General features: G+C 39.1%; 1 protein-coding gene across 3 annotated transcripts in view; it reads right to left on the reverse strand.

Annotated features, from left to right (window-relative positions):
* Positions 1-24,860, reverse strand: part of LPP (LIM domain containing preferred translocation partner in lipoma) — a 698,095-nt gene that overhangs the window by 264,369 nt on the left and 408,866 nt on the right. For all 3 annotated transcript variants that reach the window (XM_089910694.1, XM_022569708.3, XM_022569736.3), the window contains one exon: positions 4,221-4,913. In XM_089910694.1, the coding sequence (XP_089766820.1) occupies positions 4,221-4,850 (630 nt within the window). In that variant the 5' untranslated portion in view covers positions 4,851-4,913. The remainder of the gene's footprint in view (positions 1-4,220; positions 4,914-24,860) is intronic.

The following is a 24,860-nucleotide window of genomic DNA, read 5'->3' on the forward strand; positions in this document are numbered from 1 at the left end:
GCTTTATACAGACCTAGGTATTATTAGCACCTGACTGGAGGCCTATATCCACATCTATCCTTCTCCCCACCCGAACTAACACTTCTTTTTTGTTTCTCTGATCCTGGAATTGAGAGATATTTAGCATAGGGATTACCATAAAGATAGTTTTCTCCCAAATGCCACCAATTCTTGCAGGACACCCAATATATACAACCTCCATTTCACTGTGGGAAAGACCACAATGAAATGAAATTTAAATATTTTGATATTACTTGAATATCTGAAATGCTACTGTATCAACATTCTCAAATATTTTCTTAATCTCAACAATTCCCAGGTCTTGGGGATCCGTAAACACTGACCCTGGTAGTTCACTACCTTCACTCTCCTCTCTGACACATTAAATATCCCCAGATTCAAACACTAAATGAACAGTAGGAATCTGTTCTGACTCTGGATAAGATAAGCTTGGTGTTGGATTTATTGAAAGGTGATTGGTTGATCTCCAAGTTCTCACTCTCCTGAAGGATTTTTCCAAGGAAATTTTAAGAGATGGTTTTAGAATATAACTTACCCCCACCCCCACTAGTTGGGTCTCCACAGCTTTCCAGAGATGCACAGCACGAGCACTCTTAACATATTGCAGAGGAAATACCTGTCTCTGCAACAGAGCCGAGGCTGCCACAGATTAGGTTTATGACAAGGAAGTGGAAGCTAAAGCTACCTGCCACTGTGGACCTGAAAGTGATGACTGCCTCTAGGTCTTGGCTCTGGGGCTTTCCAGCTGACTCACCTTACCTGAATATTGGAGAAAATACACATCCTACCTCACGGGAATGTGAAGATAACACACAGGACAAAAGTTCTGTGAACAACACAACCACCAGCAGATATCAGCTTTTATAAAATGGCAAAGAGAAGAGATTCCACTGTGTCTTTAAGAGGATTTCCAGTGAGAAGAGAACATTTCTCTCTTATAAAGACTTGCTTATAAAAATATTTTTCAAGGAACTCAGCTCACATGGTCCAGGAGACACATTATGGTCTGCTGTGGCATGCAGATTCAGTGCTCAGCACATTATGGAAACACAGATATAATCACGGTCCCCCAAGGCTTGTAGGTTCTGATTTGGTCTCCTTCCTCTCTTCATTCTTTCCTTCCTTTCTTTTTTCTTTTTTTTTTTTCTTTTCTTTCCTACTTTCTCCTTCCCTTCTTCTACTTCTATTTCACACCATGGCGTGGAAAAATTAAAGCAGCTTATCTCAAATCTAAAGGAGATTTCTTTCTTTCATTTTTTGAAAACTTTTTCCTTAATGGGTTAAATGCCAAACTCCTAAGAACTTCTCAACGTAACAAAAGGTAATTGTTTTAAGGCACCGAGGTATGCTTTCCATCAGTGCCTAAAAAATTGGAAATAAATGAAAGCCAGTGAAAAAGCTGAACAGTCCTCACTTGGCAATCATTCAGCCCTTGCAGATTTCCAAGCCTTTTGCAATCATTAATTAATTAGTGAAGATGACATTCCACTTTACTGAGGCTGGGAGCAGGACATAAAGAGGTCTAGAGGCTTTTCCTCAAGCTGAAAGAAGAATATCAAGGGAGGAACTGGGATTCGAATTAGGAGCTCACTTCTCAAGCCAGGAGTCGCATCGCTAAGCCAAGCAAAGTTAATATTTGAGACGATAAGGTGCTCTGTGCACAGGTGCAGTTGAATACAGTCGTGTTCTGCTCAAAGACCAACTGTGAAAGAGCCCACCCCTTCACCCACCAATGCTCCCACAACACACACAGACGATATCTGTAGCTTCACCAGCCTCTTTCCCCTTTCCCAAAACAAAGACAGATGGCTAAATATCAATCTCTAACCACTCTCCTTAATAATCACAGCAAAAAGTACATGATTTGATTTTCATTTTTAAAATGCAAAATATGATGTTAAAACACATGACACTGTTGAAAAACAAATATTTCAGAATTTGTTTTTAAATGACACGTCCAGAATCCTTAACAAGGTGATAGATCATCCTGAATAATTCTTTTACTGCAATAAGAAGGAAAATAAAGTTTCATGCTTTCTGGAGAGGGGTTAATAAAAGTTCATTCTGTCACCCCAAGTAAGCTGATGAAGACAGACCAAATACTAGTGATGTTTCTGGACCTAACATCTTAGAACCAGGTCTTGCAGCGGGTGCTGATCCTTTTGTTTACACTACTGGATTGCTTCCAGAGGGCCCAGTGACATGATGGGAAATCAGGAAACTCAAAGATTGGCTTTGTACTTCACCAGATCATTCTCTCCACCTAGACATACTTTTGCTCTGTCTCATGTCTGTTTCCCCAGGTGGGGTAATAGGATCCTTAAATAACTCAGGGCCCACCTCCTGCTCTTAGGAACATCACTCAGCCATCCTATCACAGTCAGGCTGCTTTGGACAGGGCAAAACTGCATACCTATTGGAACTTAAATGTTGATGGCCATTGTCCCAACCTAAATTTTTAATCTTCTGTAGGGGAATTTGTTGCAATTGTACCAAAGTGAGATAAAGTTGAATAACCCCATGTTCTTCTGAACCGGTTGCTCTGGGGTCAGGATGGACGAATGCAAATATACTGCAATGTTAACAAAGGGCAAGGTTGTCCAGCTTGGCTATTTTGGGCAATATTTATCTTAAAAACAAAACAAAACAAAACAAAAAACCCTCAATAACATTTCTTTTCATACAGAGATTTTGGGAAAGAAAGTCCTTCCAAGAGTAATGTTTCAAAAACACTTAACATTTTCACTTGAAATCTTTATGTTGGAAGATGATCATGGCTTGGTCCACTTTCATGTAATGGGCAATCATAAGGTTGATGGATGTCTCCAGCTACCCACAGGCCCCACTTGCTGGGAAGGGCTCTTTCCTCTAAGGAACCTAAAATCCATCTGCATCATTAACAGAACAGATGCTTTCATGTGAGAATAGTGATTTAGTAAACTCCCTATCCAGAGAGTAAGGACCTCACTAAATCCTGTTATAATGTTGAAAGTGTGAATGGATATGCCTGGAAGTTGACAATCTCAACTGTGTAAAGGATTAAAAAAAAACCAAACATATAGTCCAAACTTCCACCCAGTACATCCTCCCAATTTATCATTGAACTTCTCGATAATCAAGGGCTCTCCAATTTCTGATTTCTTACAGTTCTTACTACGGGGAAGGGAGTGCTCGGTTCTAACACAATGGCTGGAAACTAGATTGGTTTCTCCATCTATCTCCTTCTAAGTAACTCTCCTTGGTTCCTCTTTTCACGGTGGGAGGAAACATCATCATGTTGGTTCAAGGACACATGAAAAATCCAAGTTGTAGGTGAGTAGGTGTGTATAGTATTATATCTTGCCTATTCACAGGAAGTAATTGAACTTGTTGACTTAAAACACATACATGCTTGAAATTAAATCAAACAACAAAAAAGATAACTGTCATAAAGAATATTTTTAAGTTGCCTAATAGGGTTAATGGTTGGAGAGTAATATTCTTCTTGGAGGATCATTAATGTAGATAAACAAGGGGTAGTAAACAAGTGCCATTCTACTGTAGCCCCTTCCCAAAGAAAACTAGACAAGGTATCTGCATTACCTTAGATCTCCTTAGCCTCACCTGTCTCCTGGGCCCTTGTCCACTTTTTCTTCCCCATCAGTCACTATGGTACCAAGTTTGCTTGGGTTCTGACCACCTTCACATGAGCCCAACCTGTCATCAGCTCATCTCATGCTGCCCTGAGCACCTCTCACCTCCACATGTGGGGATTCCCTGTCCCTGCTGAGGCATCAGATACTTCAGATCTATTTAGTGACCAAGTAAATGCAACATCTAAGCGTGAGGAAGTCTATGACCCACAGAAGGAAGCTCTGACCAACAGGAAAGGAGCCGGAAGATAAATTATTTTCCCTTCCTCTCCCCGAACAGATTGTCCTGAGCTGCTACGGTTCATATGGTCTTTTGGAAGATGGTCCTTCAAGATTGAAAAATTAGTTGTACTTGATACTAAACGGAAGCCATATTGGTAACACGCCCCCATACCCCCAAATAGGATCTCCCCATTTTCCTGCTTCGCTCATGCACTTCCTTCAGATTGTACTTTCTAATGAAATAAAAGTAGCACATACACTTCTGCCTTAGGCTCTGCTTCCTGGGGAAGGCAGACCAAGATAGGTACCCCCTTATTCCCATCACTGTATCAATGAGTTCCCTACCTTTTGTTGCAGTGGTGGTGCACAGCGGGCTGAGACAGGATCTGTGATATAGGTCTTCTTGGGACCAGCAACTGGATACATCCCAGCAGGGTTCTGGTTCCCGGTGCCAAAAGGAGTATAGCCTTGTTCCCGCTTCCAGGTATTTGGGTGACCTTGTTGACCATAGGCAGGATCAGAGTCATTTTTGCCCCCATAGCCAGGCCCCGCTGCACAATAGGGCTCATAATAACGTCCTTGGTTGGGGGCATACCCATACCCAGGCTCAGGCTGAAGTCCTGGTGGTGGGATATACGCATAATCCATGCCTCCCCGTGCAGAAGGAGGTGGACCCTGCCCAGCGATAGGAACTGGTTGAGTGTTATAGCCCTGGGCCCCTGGCCCTGAGCCATAAAATTGTCCTGGTGAAGGGGCAGCCATGTAATGAGAGCTGGGCTGGGCTGACTTCACCTGCACATTGAAGGTAGGCCTTGAAGGGGTAGATGCCGTAGTGTAGGAGGCTGGGGCGGGCTGAGGCTGGGGTTTTAGCGTTCCAATTGGAGCCACGGGGATGGGTCCAGCCTGGGGTACAGGCTGTGGCTTCAATGTAGACTTTTTCGTTGCCGTCAGAGGGGGCTGGTTTGGTATGACCATTCTCTTATGTCCTGTGACAGGGGTGGAGACTGGAGGAGAAGCTGTTGTTGAGCTAGTAGAGCCCTAAAGCAGAAAAGAGAAAAGGAAAAAAAAAAAAGACAAAGATTATTGCTAATAAAAAATAAAAATACATAAACAGACAAATATTAATAAATGCCATTATTACTTTTGTATTAACTCGGCAAAACATAAACAAGGCATGGTTCCTGCCTTCTAAGAGTTCACAGACAACACAAAAATCAGCTGTGCTTCTGTGTACCAATTCCATTTATAATAACATCAAAAAGAAAGAAAAAACTTAGGAATAAACTTAACCAAAGAGGTGAAAGTCTTATACACTGAAAAGTACAAAATGTTGCTGATACATTAAAGAAGATACAGCTAAATGGAAAGACATATCATGTTCATGGACTGGAAGACTGGATACTGTAAAAATGTTAATACTACCCAGAGCAATGTACAGATTTAATGCAATCCCTGTCAAAATCCCAATGGAACTTTTCTGCAAAAATAGACAAATCCATATGCAATCTCAAGAGACTCTGAATAATCAAAACAATCTTGAAAAAGAAGACTGGAGCTCTCACACTATGCAACTTCAAAATTTATTACAAAGCTACAATAATCAGTGTTCCACTGGCATAGAGACAGACATAGACCAATGGAATAGAATTGAGAGCCCAGAAACACACCCTTGCATACACGGTTTGATTTTTGACATAGGTGCTGAGACCATTTGATGGGGAAAGGATAGTCTTTTCAACAAATGGTGCTGGGAATACTGGACATCCACATGCAAAAGAATGAAGCTGGACCCTTACTTTACACCGTATACAAAAAGTAACCCAAAATTCTAGCTCTAAATGTAAGAGCTAAAACTATAAAACTCCTTAAAAAAAACACAGAAGAAAAAAATTCATGACATTGGATTTGGCAATGATTTTTTTTAAAAAATACATATAGAAACATCAAAAGCACCAGCACCAAAAGAAAACAGATAAATTGAACAATGGGATCTCAAACAGACTACCCGAAGACTTGGTCACCATACTGCTAAAAGGCAATACTAGAGAAAGAGAGCTGAAGGACTAAGCAGAGGGAACAAAAAAAAGCAATGAGGGGTGTTGGGAGAAATAAACAAATACTGCTGGCACAACCAAAGAAATACTAAATTTAGGATCAAAGATTCCTGTCAAGGAGTGATTTACCAAAGATAACTCAAATGCAGCCTCCTCCCTTTACATCTTTCTGGTTTTTGTCGCATTCATTTGTTCAATTCAGAAATACTTACTGAATGCCCTAAAACTGTCCTAAGGCCACAAAGATTAAAAGACTTTCTGATGAACTGTGAGAGGTCTTGGTTAGGCTGGGGATAAGTAAAGGCTTACGGAAGGTTTGAAGATTCAAACATTCATCCTAAGGCACTAGTCTATTAGGGATCTGTAAACATTCCAGTGACAGACTGTCTTAATTTTGCGCTGGCTTACTATGATTAGATCTGTTGATACAAGAAATGAATGACCACACCTTAATTCGGTTGTTCATTAATTTCCAGGTCAATTCTAGTATGTATAGGAAGAAACGACACAAGACTTTATATTACTCTAGTGTCATTTGCCCACACCAAGCCATCAGAGATACATACATGTGGGGCAGATGCTAACTGCTTCCCCATACCCACCGCCCTTCTTCATTACTCAAAAAATTTCAGTTTTGTTTGGGGCAGCAATGTGCCCACTCTTCCCTAGATTACTTTGCAGGTAGGAGTTGCCATGTGACACAGTTCTGGCCAATGAGATGTATGCGAAGCATTTCTGGAAAAGCTAGAGCTCTCCTGACACAGCATGATCCCTTCCTACTTTTCCCTTTTCCTCCTTCCTGCCTGGGATGTGGATGTGGGGCTGGAGACAGTACAGCCATCCTGTCCCCACCATAACATACAAGTATACTGATTTAGACATATGGCTTTCTGGGAAGAGCTTTCTGGTGATCTAGGTTGATCCAGAGATAAAGATTAAAACATTTCAGGGACGTTTGGTTAAAATATAGTAGTTCTCTTTCTTTTTTTCTGGCTATGCCATGCTGCTTGCCTGATCTTAGTTCCCGAACCAGGTATCCTGGAACTAAGGGATCAAACTTATGCCCCCTTCAGTGGAAGCATGGAATTCTAACCAGTGGACTGCCAGGGAATTCTCTGTATAGCGGTTCTCAACTGGAGAGGAAATCACCTAGCCACCAGGGAGAGTTTAGAAATGTGTGGCAATGTTTTTTACTGTCACAGTGATTAGGGGATTCTATTTTCATTGAATGGTTAAAAGGCAAAAACACATCATTGTCAAACCCAAGATGACAACAGTGCCCCTGTCGAGAGACACCAGTAAACTCCTGAGCCACATGTCTTCTGGGAACCTGATTGTGAAGTTCCCAGCTGTCAGCCAAGGAGGGTCACTGGTCCTTTCTAGGATCTCTCTTCTACCACACTCTCTCCTCCTATTTAAATCACTGCTCTCCCCCTTGGTCCTCTTGAACCTAGGGAGATGACAGTTCTGACTCTGCTAGCCCCAGATTATCACTTTGTCCCTAATGGCTTCTCTATACCCAAGTGGACCTATGTACACAATGCATTTATAAATCAGCTCCTTGAAAGGGACTAGTTTCTGTGTGCTATCATTTTCATTGGGATCTGACTGTGACGGCTATCTTTTCCTGTCATATTTGTGATTTGTCTCAATTGCAGTTTCCTAGAGATTTTGTAATTCTAGATTTAGTTTTCTGTTAAGTTACAGAAAGCTGTTGAATAGAGTTATCTTTTTTCCTTTTTTGATAGCCTCTGAGGGAGCAAACCTGCCATTTCCTTTTGTCATTTAAGCATCATTGAGTATTCTTGTCTTGGTGGAGTAGCCTTTCCCTTCTGTATGAAGGTCGTCCCAGTAGTACCCAACAGAAGATGCAGTTTCCACATTAAGTGGTTTGTTAAAATATATATCCTGAAGAAATTCCTAAATAAATGCTCAGTAAGACCCTGACATTCTGTAGCAGAGAGTATGGAAGAGTCAGTTTGAACCTAAAAAAAAAAAAAGTAAGGTTAGATTTTTCTAGTCAACCATGTCGGTCTTAAAAAATGGCCACATTGGGGACTGACTCTTCCCCCCATTAGCGTGGTACTGGCCACTGAACAGAAGAGGAGCCCTGGCTCACACCTGGCTCTGGCCCTAGCCCCTCCATCTCCAGCCCCACCTCCTACCAAGGTGATAGCTGCCAGCACACCCTGGGGAAAGATGTAACTCGTGCTCACTTCAGATACAGTTCTCCCAACAAAGCCACTGGGTAGACTGTATAGGGATGGTCTCACACAAGGACACCTCTTCAAGACTGGGATGGGTAACTGTTTCATCAAATTTCAGTGAGACAGAGAAAGTTAAGCAAAATGAGAAGGCCGAGGAATTTGTTTCAAAGGAAAAAAAAACCTGACAAAACAACTAATGAAACAGAGATAATTTATCAAATAAAGAGTTCAATCAAGGCTTTAAAAAAATGATGCTACTGTGCTATGAAATTTTGATAAAAGCATTGTTTTAAAAGTGCTTAAGTGTTTATCAGTGTTTAGGTGTACAGAATTGTGCAAAATCACTGATGGAGTATTTTTGAAAGATGATGATAATAATAATTGTTATTATTATTGTTAACTATAATAATTACAGCTTAAAATAGTTTACTGTGTTACACCCTCTACTAAGCAGTTAACAAATCTATCGTTTTATTATAATTTGTTAAAAGTTCCTGAGAAATAAAAATTAAACTTGATAAATGTAAAAAAAAAATGTCCACATGGATGGAACTGAATATAAGAAGGAATAAAGCTTTGCTTTTCTTTGATGACTCAAGATCAGCAGAAACCCAGAGTTCCTATTTTAAACACTTTACAAACCCAACTATAAATGGAGACAGTGACTGAGCAACTGAGCTAATGACAGGCAAACTCTGGGCCACAGCTGGAAAGGAGTCTGCCCCAAAAACAGATACTTCAAAAGTCACATACTTTGAAGATGAAAACCAATCACATTCATAAAGTAAACAAAAAAGAATGCAGACCTAACTCCTTAGAAGCAACTTTTTTCAACAAATTTCTTTCACTTTTTCTTTCTTGGTGAACATACACACATGTGCACACACATTCACTACTTACAGATTCCTAAAGTCTTTGAAGGAAGGCATCAGGGAGCAATTTCAGGAGCCATTGCTATCTTCTAGGAAATATCTCCCTAGATGAGAAGGTTTCTCACAACGTTATTATGAATTCTGCTATGTATGTGCCGGCATGTTTCTGAGTATTTTCTATTTCAAAACTACGTGTGTGAAAATAGCACATTTAGCTCTATTTTTTTCCTTTGCAATTTTAAATTCTTTACCTCATTGGAGGTGGAAGGGGTAAAGAACAGGAATCATTTTAAAGCATACTTATTTATGTTCTTGATGATAAAAGAAAGCTATGGCAACACTTTCTTGGCCCACATATTCAATTAACTACACAGCGAATCTTTTCTACTTACTGGATTAGTAGGCACTTCCAAATATTTATTTTTGGCATTTCATTTCTTTTTTGTTCTTTGCAAGAATTCTTGAAGTTTTATCATGATTTAACATTTTCATTTTGAAAAACAAGCACATTTTTAAAATTACACTCATACAGATATATATATATATATATATACACACACATATATACATATTTTTTCCCTGAGACTTGAATATCTCTGTAGCAGTGTTTTTACGTGGTTATTTTTCCATTAATTATTTTCTAAGCATCTTCAACATGGAAAGCTCAGCAAGCTTAATGGGAGGAGGATAGTGTCCCAGGATGAATAGCGCATGTCTTCCTGTCCCCCAGGAGTTTGTATGTAGTCTGGTAGAGGGACTGATCAATTACTGTTTGAACGGATGTCTCCACTACCAGGCAGAACTGGCTGTGGCCATGAGACAAGAACAGACAAAGGGCTGTAAGAGCACCTCTCGTGCTCACCTTTGGGAGCAGGCCCTCAACTTCCTTTCTGCCCAACTCGGAATAACATCTTACATTCCTATATCCCTCTCACCATTGACCCATCCATTCCCTGAACACACCCTGCATGTACATAGACACACACACACACACACACGCACACACACACACGCACACACCCCTAATCTACTATTATGTCTTCTATATAAGCCCTGATTACTTCTGGCATCCCTGTACTTTATCCCCGTCTCACTTTCTCTCTCCTAGTTCTGGCTCCCATCATCACTTCTCAGAGCTGTTTATTGCCATGATCTAACCTCACTTCTCTCTCATATCTCCTCCTCAATACCGTCACAGTGATCTCTCTAACGTGACTATCTGATCCCAGCTCTCTGCTGATCCAGATTTGCCAGTGACTCTGCCTTGTGTGGAACTCTTTTTATCATGGTGTACTCTCTCTCCCTTTTTGAAATACACTTTATAAGGACGTTCCAATCTAGTCCTTGCCTTTCTGTCTAGACACCTCCTTATTTCCTATATTAGTCACAGCATATTAAGCCTAATCTTAGGCTTATGTAGAGATGGGAATAGACCATACACTCATGTGTGTACTCATATCTGTCCACCACCACCTCCTTCTATAGTCTACGATTTGTTCTTTATGACTCTCCTCCATGTTTCTCATCTGCAGCTCAAACATAGCCATCTTCTGCCTGGAAGTTGCCTACTGATTCTTTAAGTCTCTGATCAAATGGTGCCTCTTCTGTAATGTCTTTCCGGAAGTCTGGAGACATCCATTCAACAGTTACTATGTATTAGCCCCTATACCAGACTATAAACTGCTGGGGGACAGGGAGACATCCTATCCTCTTCCCATTAGCCTAAAAGAGCTTTACATGTTGAAGATATTTACAAAATAATTAATGGAAAAATAAAAACATAAAAAGACATAAAAATCCCCTGGAAGGATTTTGGGGGTTTTCTATGGTCCTCTGGCGTTACCGCCAATGGGCTTTGTACATACCTCCATTAAAGCAAATACCTTACAGGGTTTTCATAACTGACTTGCATGTTTTATAAGTTGGGAAGAAGTCAAACTGTAAGCTACAGAAAATCAAATTATCACGGTCGTAGATAGAAATTTGTCTTTTGTAATAGAAAGGGCAGCCAAGAACCACTATGTCTGTTCAACAGTGACAGCAAGGACCCAGGCTCTTGCTAGCTTTCTGCTAAAAGTACTTTTCCAATCTTTCTATAAAAGTGCTACTGACAACGTTAGTCAACACACTGCCCAATCGCCCCTGAATAAAGATCCTTTTTATCTGACACAGGACCTCCTCTCCTCTATTAACTCTCTCCAGGACCACGCCTACAACTTGAAATAGCTCCTATGTATGATGACTCTCTTGAAGTTCTCTCTCCAGAATCCATCTGTACCTGAAATGCTAGACCCCAATATTCAACTGTCTATTTCATGTGTTTACTTGGATGTCTCATTCGCTCTTCAGGCTCAAGATGTTAAAAACTGTTTTATCATCTCCCTTGAATCTGCTTTTCATGCCTTTCATCTGGTTTTCTCATCCACCCCAGCACTGTTCAAATGAGAAACACTAGGAGTCATTCTTCAGCCTCTCCTTCACATCCCATTCAAGTATCAAATCCTGTGGATCCTATTCCCTAAATAGGAAATTCTATATCTCTCAAAGTTGTCTAGAGCATTTCAACCATTTCCTCTGCTGTAATTCAATTCCAAGACACCACCACCTCTCACCAGGAATTATCCAACAGCATCCAAACTGGTCTCCCAGTATCTATGCTTGTTCCCCTTCAATGAATCCTTCATTCTGTAGGAAGAGTGATTTCTCTCAAATGCAGATTTAATCACATTACTTTCCTGCTTAAAAATCTTCAGTGGTTTAGTAGAGTGATTTGGACTCAGTCTATTTCTTCTGTCTCTCCCTGAGAGGTACATGTCATGTCACTCTCAAGAGGTACATGTCATGTTACTCTCTGACACTGACTTCCTTTCATATCTGATGTGCTAGACTCTCTCCTGTCTCATGGATAATACCTCTGGGTCTTGCCACCTCTCTCTGGATTCTATATCTAGCTAATTCCTAAGAACCCCTGAAGTCTCAGCTTGAGTGTCAGATTCCTCAGTGAACCTCTGCCCAAATCCTCTGGCACAGTGAGCTCTTCTACACATATCACACTTGTGTATGTCTGTTCTCATAAAGTTAGAGATTGTCCCTTTTATTCGCTGCTGCTTTTCCACTGGCTTTTTCATATCATAGTACATAGTAGGCATGTAACAAACATTTGAATAAATAAGTAATGGTCTCCCAAGAAAAGTGCATTTCTCTTGTCAGATTACAACCAAATATGTAAAATGTGAGCTATCTCATTTCTCTTATTACTTGACAATCAAGGAACTCTGATATAACACATTTTTTAACATCTTTATTGGAGTATAATTGCTTTACAATATTGTGTTAGTTTCTGCTGTATAACAAAGTGAATCAGCTATATGTATACATATATCTCCATAGCCCCTCCTTCTTGCGTCTCCCTCCCACCCTCCCTATCCCACCCCTCTAGGCGGTCACAAAGCACCAAGCTGCTTCCCACTAGCTATCTATTTTACATTTGGTAGTGTATATATGTCAATGCTACTCTCTCACTTCATTCCAGCTTACCCTTCCCCCTCTCCGTGTCCTCAAGTCCATTCTCTAGGTCTGCATCTTTATTCCTATCCTGCCCCTAGGTTCAACATAACCATTTTTTCTTTTTTTGTTTAGATTCCATATGTATGTACTAGCATACGGTATTTGTTTTTCTCTTTCTGACTTGCTTCACTCTATATGACAGACTCTAGGTCCATCCACCTCACTACAAATAACTCAATTTCGTTTCGTTTTATGGCTGAGTAATATTCCATTGTATAAGTACCACATCTTCTTTATCCATTCATGTGTCGAGGGATACTTAGGTTGCTTCCATGTCCTGGCTATTGTAAATAATGCTGCAGTGAACATTGTGGTACATGACTCTTTGAATTATGGCTTTCTCAGGGTATATGCCCAGTAGTGGGATGGCTGGGTCATACGGTAGCTCTATTTTTCGTTTTCTAAGGAACCTCCATACTGTTCTCCATAGTGGCTGTATCAATTTACATTATTTAACACATTTTTGACTGGAGGCGTATTATGGCCACAGGCATTAGTTTCTGCAAAAATACCCCAATCAATAATGTGTTCGTGCATACTTAATTACAGTAATCTCATTAGTCTCTCCCTCCCTCTAAACAGTTTAAGGACTTTACCTTTTGAATTTATTAACACTACTATCTTTCAAAGAAGCATTTGAGGTGCTTATTTTCATTTCAATGGTCAGACTGTATATGTAAATTCTACCTGATGCCAGCTCAAACTCCTACAGAAATAGTCAATGGGCAAATTTTAAATAAAAGTACCACGAATGGGCTTCCCTGGTGGCGCAGTGGTTGAGAGTCCGCCTGACAATGCAGGGGACACGGGTTCGTGCCCCGGTCCGGGAAGATCCCACATGCCACGGAGCGGCTGGGCCCGTGAACCATGGCCGCTGCGCGTCCGGAGCCCGTGCTCCGTAATGGGAGAGGCCACAACAGTGAGAGGTCCGCGTACCGCAAAAAAAAAAAAAAAAAAAAAAGTACCATGAAAAGAAAGAGACTAAAGCATTTTAAAATAATCTTTAACATGTACTGAAAAGAAACACATTTTGAATTAACTATCAAATAATTACAATATCCCAATCTCCTCAAATTTAATGAATCCAAGGTATTTATTAAACAAAAAATTATTGAAATTCTGCTCTGTGTCAGGCACTGAGCTAGTTGCTGAAGTCACAATAAGACAAAGTGAATCAAAGTCACTGCACTCAAATAATTCTTAATTCATTCAATTTTTTGACAAAATTTGGTGTAATGAGCAAAACTGATTTCTACTTAGAAAGGAAACTTTCTAAGGTAACAAAGGGGAAAATATACAAAAGCTAAAGCCTGACATATACACAGCAACATAAAACTCAAAGCTCCTTCATTACATTTTGATTCCAGCTATTATAAAGACAGGAAAACATGCTTAAGATGCTAAATGAAAGTGTAAATATTAAATGAAAAACATAGAATGGGAAATCAATCATGTGTACAATACAATTGAGGCTACACAGAACGGTATTTCCATATGGACAAGGACCAGACAAACTATGGAAAGAGAGATGGTTGATTTGTTAGAAGATAGGGTTACAAATATTTCAACTTCAATTTTCTTTTCATGACAACTGTTTCAAGTTATTTGAACAAGACCTGATGACCATTTGTCACTTGTAGTTATGTATTTTATCTGTATATCACTGTGGCAGTAAAAACAAATTAAAATACCTACTGGTATCTTTAAAAAGATGTATAATAATAGCAAACACTTATGTAACATTTACTTTCCGTAAATATTTTGCATTCAATGCAGTTTATACTTACTCCTCACAAGTACCCTTGAGACAGAAACTACTACTTACCCCTATTTCCCAGATGAAGATACTGAAGTACAGAGAAATTAAGTAACTGCCCAAGGTTACACAGCTAGCAGGTGTCAGATCCAGGACTCAACCCAGGTAGCCTATTCCATAGTTAGAAGTTTTAAAAACAATTCTACCTCTCTCGGGTAAAGAAAATGTAAAATAAACCACATATGAGAAATTCACAAAAACACAAACAAGAGGCCTTCTCAGTCTATGTGGGTACAGAAAAATATTTCTCTCCTAGAAGAAAAATAATGGAGTAAGTGGGACAACAGACAGCAAGTGATACTCAGTGCCGTTATCTGGGAAACAATAGGGTGACATGAACTGTACACAGTAAGAGTTCATAGTCTAAGGCAGCTGCTGTATTGTGCCAGCTGATGGCTGTCGTATAAAAAATGGATCCGACACTCCTCTTCTGACTTTAAAGCTTTGCTCATGATTGATTGACTGACGGATTGCAAACACCAGGAAGCCAAATTTTGCAACTTCCATTCTCAGTTAAGGACACTGGCAGATAGAAATATCACCAGGGAGGATGAGCAATTAAATTGAAGGGTCATGCAGTAGAGCTCAGGGGGAAAACAATTCCAGCTTTGCCACTATTTAGAATTGAGTGACACTGAAAAATTCCTATTACTTCTCCAGATGGACTCCTCATCGGAACAACAAAGAAGACCAGGGAATACTGTCATTTTCTCCTCCTATCTTTTTCTTCAAATAAGAGTTTTTCTATAACCCGAACAAGAAATGAGCTTCACTGGACAAGGCACAGAGTTGAGGGGAGCATGTCACACTTCTTGTTCTTCTAATACTATTTATTTCTCTACAAAAAAAGTCAGACGGACATTCAAAATCCAGTGATTCTAAGGGTAAATTCTGAATACTTGCAGTAAGTTTTACTGGCCAAAAAGAGCTTGATCTCATCATAAGGATTCACACCAGGTAGGTACTTAACAAATCATGACTGGATAAATGAATGGACAGGCTTGGTGTTGGAGTTTATACAGTGAGAAAAAAAAAAAAACGAACCACGGCTTACCCATTTCAGTTATAAAGCCATGCATACATTATTTGCTACTTGTTTTTTGCTCAAGAAAAATTACTTAACATTTTATCCAAGGCCTTAATATAGAAAATAACTTAATTTTGCTTTCTTGAGTCCCCTCACTGATTATCTTCCATAATTCAGGGTTTAATACTGATGGTTGCATTCCTCACTCATTCGAGTCACACCCTATCCACTTGACAGATGACCCCATGAGCTAGAAAACAACCCAACAGACTAAGAGAACAATATATGAATATGCTACTCTACGTTTAGAGAAGCGCTTCTCAAGTCTGACTGCACTACAGGATCACTGAGCACTCTTTAAATACCAAGTATCTTGCATTAGAGCTTTTGAGATACAAATTATCTTAGACCCATCCACTTGGGGAGTGAAATCTGGAAATTAAAAAGGGGAGGAACAAATGCTTTTTTTGTTGATACCAGAGTCAAGAACCACATTTTTAGGTTCTGTTGTTAAGCAGAATAGGGAATCATACCTGGAGTTGGGGGCTATGGGTGATGGGAGGCTTTTATCCCAATTGTCTTCAAAGGGCAATGTTTATATAATTTAGGCTTAGGAACCAACGTGATATTTGTTTCTATAAACTTCCTATGGGCAATCTGTGGGTTAATTTGGTGATATGTATCAGAAGCCCTAACAAAGTCTCTACCTTTTAAGAATTTAACCTAAGGAAATACCATGGATGTTTAAATCTTCAGATTTCAAGAAATGTTCATGGTAATGTAATTTATAAAAGTAAAAGATTATACGCAATTTAAATAATCAATACATGGGGACTGGTTAAATAAATGATGGTATATTCATATAATGGAATACTGTATCATTAAAATGTTTCAAAACATAGCAACAATCTAGCAACTCCACTTCTGGATATATACCCCAAAGAGCTCACAGCAGGGAGGGACTCTAACAAGCATCTGTATGCCCATGTTCATAGCAGAATTATTCACAATATCCAAAAATGTGGGAGCAACCAAAGTGCCCACTGACAGATGAATGAATAAACAAAATGTAGTATAAACGTACAAGGTTGTATTATTCAGCCTAAAACAGGAAAGAAATTCTGAAACATGCTAAAACATGAATGAACCATGAAAACATTACGCTAAAGTGAAATAAGCCAGTTACAAAAGGACATATATTGTATGATGCCAATGATATAAGGTACCTAAGGTAATCAAATTCATGAAGACAAAGTAGAATGTGGTTACCAGGGTGGTCGGGGGGGGGGAAATGAGGAGTAATTATTTAATTGATATGCATTTTCAGTTTGGGGGGAAAAAAAAGTTCTGAAGATGTACGGTGGTGATGGTTGCACAACGATGTGAATATACTTAATGCCACTTAAATGTATCCTTAAAAATGATTAAGGTGGTGAATTTTGTTATGTATATCTTACTATAGTAGAAAGGAAAGAAGGAAGGAAGGGAGAGAGGGAGGGAAAAGAAAAGAAAGGAAAAAGAAAAGAAAGAAAAATCAACAATTTTATACATTTTAAAATCACATTAGGGAACATTGTTTTATATGTGTTAATCAATATATGCATCTATCTGTATCTCTCACATACACATACACACGTATAGAGCTAGAAGCATCTGTTCCCAAAGTGATAATAGTGGTTAATTTAAGGGGGTGATTTTGGAGCATATACTTCTCCTATTTTCCAAAGTTTCTAACACAATCACATATTGTGAAAAATATATATAGATCGTCCTCTGATGTGTGCATATATACATACATACATATGCATGTAAATATATGTTTTAATTAATATACGAAATAACTTACTTTAAAAATTAATAGACACCAAAAAATAACATTGTAGTATCCCAGCTTGGGTGTGTCTGTGTGTACATAGAAAAAAAGGAAGGGACATAGGAAAAATTAAAAATGATTTTAAAATACTTTTTTTTTTTTTTGGCGGTACGCGGGCCTCTCACTGTTGTGGCCTCTCCCGTTGCGGAGCACAGGCTCCGGACGCGCAGGCTCAGCGGCCATGGCTCAGGGGCCCAGCCGCTCCGCGGCATGTGGGATCTTTCCGGACCGGGGCACGAACCCGTGTCCCCTGCATCAGCAGGCGGACTCTCAACCACTGCGCCACCAGGGAAGCCCTAAAATACTTTTAAAAGGTTAAAAAATGGCATCAGCTGATACAATTAACAGAAATTTTTATTTTTGTCCTCATATGTTTTTGAATTTTCTACATTAAAAGAAAAAGTTACCTCATGAATAGCAGTGGAAAACTGGTGAATGGTTAAAGTGATCTCAAAGATTACTTTTGAAATTAAAATCACAGTATTTTAACTGGTGCCACTGAGTTCAAAACAATGCTGCCAATATGGGGATGGGGACACTACTAATATGCTAATTTTCAGTCATTGATGGACACCTAAACCGCACACACACACACACACACACACACACACACACACACACACACACACCTGACAAGTCCCCCAAAGAGCTCTTGTCAGAGGGATACAAAAACGTCTTACTTCCGTGCATTGTATCAGTACTTGTTCACTTCACAGTGCAGTGCTTTGGGAACACGTACAACAGCTAGCGAGGGGCTATTCTCAGTAACTTCAGAAGGCTGAAATTGAAAAAGCAGTACAGTCTGGTGTGGTAGTCCAGGGCAGTTTTTGTCTTAGAAACTCTCCACTTAATTAATTCTCACAGCATTCTGAATGGTATATGATACTTCGAAGACAAAGGGCTCCCTGGACAACTGAAGACATGGATGCCAGTACCTCAACTTGTTTTCTCAGAAATAAAATCAAGGCAGTTGGGAGCACCAAGATGCTGCCTGAAGTCCTCCTTTCTTAATCCCTAACTATTCAACAGAGAATCAACGACCCAGGTGGGCCCTGCACCCACATGTTCATAAAACTAGCATGTCATCATGTTAAAACCAAGAAAGCCAGTATTTTAAGGAGTGTTTTCCCCCCAATAAACATCAAATAAGGTGATATGTCAACAGTTTTGACTTGGAGAGGTGTCCAGGGCTCCTATTTATATAAATACCCGTACAGTACAGAACACTTTGTCCTTAGCATGCATGGGAGTCGCACTGGATAAAACGCCACTGTGATGAGGGTTAATTCAATCTGAGTGTGTTCTATAATCTAGGAATGTGGCAAGAGAAGAGCCTACTCCCATAGCAAGTGACCTCATGCACTGAGTCATCCCCTCAAGGGCCTATGTGCTTTTCTCCAATCAGGCCAGGGGGTTAGTGAAAAGCACCTAGAGTTGAAGCACCTAGTCAAGAAATAATAAAACACCCTCTCTGTGAGAATACGATTGTGCAGGTGCATTATTACATGACTGGTAGCACCGGAAGTTGGAATAATTCCTCTGGTGGGTAAACTGGCAATGAAGAGCCGTTAAAATGCCCATAACTTACACTGATTGTATGTCTAAAAATAAAATAGTAGAGGATGCTTGAGAAAAACATGGTGCATTGTTCTGACGGAATGTTATACAACTGGTAAGCAAGGAAACAGGTATTCAAAACAATGGTCTATAAAGAAAAGTAAAGTAAGAGTGCATATGTATACTGATAAAATTGTAAACCAGTAATACTTAAGGTTAGTAGGTATTTCAGAGACTTATAGTAATGTGACTCAATGTTATAAATATGTCCATACTAATTTTTCTCCCCTTGGTATTTTAAAGGTTGTTGATTCCATCTCGTAATTACCTTCAGCCTTTCCAGTGCTCACTACTGATGTGTTGATACCCTAGTTTTGTCCACCATCACTGGTGCCCTAGTTTACTGCAATATGTGTATATACATGTATATGTATGCCGCATACATGCACACACATGCGGATACAGGTATTTTTAAACATGGCCTCTTATCGGTCACTAGCACACTCTGCTGCCATCAGAATGTTCCTAAAATCCAAGTTGATCGTTGCCTCTTTTATTAAATCTCCCAAAGGTTCCCATTGTTCTTAGGAGGAAGTTCAATTTCTTTTTCCTGAAACAGCCATCGCTTTGCTTTCCAGTCTCCTCTCTTCCTTCCCTCCCCCTGGGACTTGATGCTCCAGCCATCCTGCAGTTACTGGACTTGGACGCTTTCCGAACTGCCTCATCTCCCAACTCCTAACCAGTATTCATCCTTCAGGTTTCAAATGAATGACACTCTGGAAAGCCAGTCAGTCCTGAGTCCCCATGTCTCAGTAAGGTGTCCATCACTGGTGTCCTTTAACAGGCCGTACTTCCCTTATGACAGCCCTTGTCCACTGTTTCGCAATTCCTTCTTTAATGTCATCTTCCCCTCTGGGCTTCACACAGGCAAGGACTTTGTGTTTCTCATTCAACATATACCTAATGTCCAGCAAAAATATACTCCATACGTATTTATTCAATGAATGAATGATTTCAAGAATGCATTATTGACAAACTCTACAAAAGAGAGGTTCAATGAAATAAAACAAGAACGGCAGTAGTTGGCTAAATGTTAACCACTCCATACTCTTCTACTTTCCCCATCAGCTTTTTTTTTGCCAAGTCACGCAACATGCAGGATCTTAGTTTCCCGATCAGGGACTGAACCCACGCTCCTGTAGTGGAAGCATGGAGTCTTAACCACTGGACCGCCAGGGAAGTCCCTTCTCACCAGCTTTGTGAAGCCAAACCCTTAGTTATTTACCCAAGAAGTATTTAAGTATGATAGAGGATTCTGTAATTCAATCTAATTTTTTAAAAGTATTCTGAGTTAGTTTATGCATTTTAGGTTTCTTAGCTGTAGGTAATAGGAAATGTGGTGAGGCTGGTTCAGTAGCTTTTGGTTATAATCAACTACCATGATAGAACCAACCATTCCAGTCTATTGTTGCTACTCAGAAGCCATTAAAAGACAGAAAGATAAGTAAAAGAGTGAGATCTTTCCAGGAAACCCCCAAGTCCTGTAGGGGTTTCTCATTGCTGAAGTTTGCCTGTCAGGGTGGAAGTTAAAATGTGGTCACCTTTGAGACACAGTCTGAAGAGAGCTATCTGGTGCAGATATAGACACAAAGGAATTTATAAGAAAAAATAAAGTTGACTTACTTGTATATCACTAAAATACATGATATTCTTTACAGAATCAAAGAGTATTAGAGCTTGAAGGAATTTGAAGGTCATAAATTTCTACCTTCTCCTCAAGGAAACTAGACTCAGGAAAGAATCGCCCAAGGTGATAAGGCCTTGACAGGTCAGAATTAGAATCCAGTTTTCCAAGACCACTGTTGGAACTCTAATACCAGTGTTCCTGCCATCACACCAGAATGACCCGACTTAGTAACAAGCTTACCAAAAGGCAACAAATCCAGTTTTGTTTTGTAACAAAAGTGAACCTCAGTATATAGACACTGGGCAGTATTGCATGGAAATCACCCACGAGGCTCAAATGGGGACAGGTTGGGTTGCTGTGTTTTCATACAGGAGTTTCCAAAATAGTAGTGGAATTCAGTGAGGGAAGCCACCAGTGTGAGCAAGTGGCTATATTTGCTTCAGTGGAAACAAACAGACCCTTCGTTCACATATGTCCAAAGAAATCTGGGTGACCGAAAACAAGTAAAAAGAAAAGCAATAGGTGGTGTGTTACAGTTCTCAGAGGATACGGCGAGCAAAAATTTGCTAAGACCTATTGAATACTTCAAATAAAATGCTGCAAGGATACCATATTTACAGCACAATAAGCTCACAGCACAGTCACTAGATGTTTGCTGTTTTTTTTTCTCCTTTTTCCAGAAAAAAGGCTCATTTTTAAATGATCACTACATTATTATGATTTGAATATACATCATCCATATTAGAGATTGTATGGGAAAATGAAGTTTCTCTTCTCCTAATATATTTGTTCTCAGAAATGCAGGCTGTTTGTCCAGTTACTGTAGACAGATAAAAGGGCTGAATCACAGAAGGGTATAATTTCTAAGGAGAGAGCACTTTTGTCACCAAGTAGGAGAAAGGGTAGAAAATGTTTTCGTAAAGAGCAACTATTAGGGACAAATAAGAGCTCTAGTCACCAAACCTGTACATATCCCTTTATCCTTGTAAAACAAGCTATGAAAGCACATAATGACTAACTGCAGCAAAATTACTCACATTCTAACTTTGCACAATCGCTAAAATGGTTTCGGTTTTTTAACCCTCCCCCTTCAACAATTCTGCACTCCTAAAAAAATGTTTTTTCAACCACAGCACAAATGGTTATAGCAAACGAGTGCACCAGGCACATCTGCTGTTCCAGAAAGAATTCGCTCTCCTGTGCCAAATCCACGTCTATCGGAAGAAATAAAAATAAATTGCGAGCAGGTTCAGCAAATGCCCGGATAAATCCCGCAATGACCACATGGGGGTAGATTCATTTCTGCCCGTTGGTGTGGCCAAAAAAGGGTGAGGCAATGGAGGAGTTGATCTGGAAGCAAAGGTTTCTCTCACGCCTGTCTTTGTCACTCAATCACAGAGAACACACTTAAGGTAGCTCCCTACTCGCTTTCTCTGGACAACCATTTAGGTAATAGGATTGAGTTTTTATAACTTCAGATGTGAAGGGAAATTGGCACAGTGTTTTCCAATATATGGATAGTCTCCTTAAAATACCAATGACAAGAGCAACAATAGTCCTGGTGTGAATGGTCCCTCAAACCACCCAATGCTATTCTGTCCATTTATATTTTTGAAAGCTTTGCAGATAGAGTCCGTATGATATTTTAGATCATGCAGTGTGGTAAATGTGCTAAAATATGAAGTAGTAAAGACTTTGTTTTCTCTCTTCTAGATAGACATTGTCAGCTGGAAATCTGAAGACAGCTCATGGGAGGGACCACCATTATTTTGGCCATGGCACATGGTGACCGAGCCCTGTGGAAGAGCAAGGGAATGATGGCTAGGCCAAGATCAGGGTAGCAGCACCACTACTAAAACCCTTCAACACCTGAAATCCTACAAATGGCTGATAGAGTTCAATCATTTGGGGGCTCATTTCTTCAGTGGAACTTCCTTCCAAAGGTAAAATGACGAGTTGTTTTATCCTTTTTTCTTTCTTTTTAGCATTACAAAATAGAAAACACTAACAAATACAGATAAATATTCTTTGGGACACAAATTTAAATTGGGACAACAAGGTCTGAAAACCCTGGGTCAAAACAAATTCACTTATGTTGTTCTTTGGGTCTCAATTTCCTCAATTTCATCTTATAAAAAGATGAGGGGATTTGAATGGAAGAATTCAAAGATCTCTGGTTGCACGTAGAGCATCTCAGGAAAGCCTTTGATTCCATGAACTCTGATACCTGAGGTCCTCTGTAATGGTGTATAAACTGAGACACTTCTCATTCTGATACTATTTTCAAGATTCACTTTCAAACATCTCAAGATCTATATACGTTACAGAATGCTAATCCCCTTATGTTATAATGTTACAAGAAAATAAAAGGACATAAAACTTGTACATATAGCATGACTTAACTCCAATATCTGAATAAGAAAAAACACTGAGTGGTTATTATTAAGAAAACAGACATTTTTCCCTTTCATTTTGTTTTATAAAATGAATGTGTATACTAATATTTAAGATAAAATAGCTTTATTTACACAGAAAAAAAATCGTACCTCCAAATATCTTTTCCTTTCAGAGAACACACTGCATTTTCCCAAGCCACACAATAGCAGAGAAATACATTAGTTGCCCCTAAATATATGACTTAAGAAATTTTTTTTTTTGAAAAACGGTGTCATTCATACAGTCATCAACCATTAACTGACCACCTTCTAAATGCCAGGAATTTTGCCAACTGCTGGGTAACAAGTTATGGTTCCTGGCCTCAATGAATTCAACTATAGCCAGGGAAAACAGGCAGAAAACCAGTGGAAACTTCTCAGATTCCCAGAAGTCTGACAAACGCTACTTGGAAAACACTGCTCCACTGCAACCCATTCATTTTTTAAACAGAGAGCTGAGTTCAAGCCAGCCAAAAAGCACTGTCTTAAGAGGCCAAGGGCCATGGTCCTTTATTTTACTCTGTAACTACTGGAAGACATTAGGCAAGTCCCTATCTTCTCCATTCCTCAGCTCCTTCTGCCTCAAGTGCTGGCTAAAAATCCTTCTTTTTTGAACATCACATAAGCAGCTGAATTCAAACATCTTCCTCTAGCCTGTGCTTCCTCTGATATCCAATGTATACCAGATAAATGCCATTATTTAGGTAATTCTTATGAACGCTCAAGTTTAAGAACTGTGGTGCTAAACAATGTAAGTTGAGAGTAGGGACCATATTCTAATATTCATCTATTATCCTTTCATAACACTCAGAAAATGGTAGCACAAAGATTAAGGCACGGCAGGCTATCAAAACATCATTGAGGAAAAAAAAATGAGAAAAAAAAACCATCACTGAGGAATTAATGAATTAATAAATAAATATATTTAAGTATGAAGTAACTATGAAGTTATCCTCTTTTTTCTTAATTTTGTGTGTGTGTGTCTGCCCTTGTGGGTTCTAGGTATCAACTGTATCACTATTTGGTGATAAAAAAGGAAAATCACAGGAATAAAAAGAAAAATTACCACAAATGATCCCAGGCACCAGAGATGTAATCTATAGAGCTTTTCATTTTATTGCTAGATTTCTTCACTCAATACCCCAGTCGTTTAAAAAAAAAAAAAAGCAGCAAAACATACAATTTCCCAGAAGCATTGATCATAGATGGCAGGCAATAGAACTATTTAAAATGTTATTTTACCTTATAAAAAGATAATTCAACTTTGACTATTTATTGTGTCACTCAATGATTTTTTAGTGATGTTTGAACAAAATAATATAATTCACTCTTGAACAAATTAATATAATGAGTGATAATATAATTCACTCTTGAACAAATTAATATAATGAGTGATAATTCACTCATTTCTCACTGAATGAGAGCACTAGGTGAGCCCTCATGTAAGTTGCAGTTTCCTCATTAAAACAGTAATACTCATTGTAGAAAATACAGGAAATATTAACAAAATTAATAAAGAAAATGAAAAAATTCATAATTCAAAACCTTAGTGACAGTAATTGTAAATTTTGGTTAATTTCCAAGCTTTTTTTTTCTATGCATTTACATGTATATTTGTGTGTATGTTTGTGTGTGTGTGTGTCTGAGTATGTTTGTGTGTATGTGTGCATGTACGCAAGCACGTGGTTGGTATGGGTGTTGGTGTTTAAATGTGAACACTGTTTATATGCAGTTTTATATCTTACTTTTTCTTTTAATATATCATAAATGATAAATTTAAAAATTCTTCAAACTGATTCACTTTGTTATAAAGCAGAAACTAACACACCATTGTAAAGCAATTATACCCCAATAAAGATGTTTAAAAAAAAAAAATTCTTCAAAAAAGCT

The sequence above is a fragment of the Delphinapterus leucas genome, chromosome 4 (assembly GCF_059928025.1).
Source record: "Delphinapterus leucas isolate spDelLeu-1000000601 "Yukka" chromosome 4, BTC_Dleu_Yukka2, whole genome shotgun sequence".
Lineage (NCBI taxonomy): Eukaryota > Metazoa > Chordata > Mammalia > Artiodactyla > Monodontidae > Delphinapterus > Delphinapterus leucas.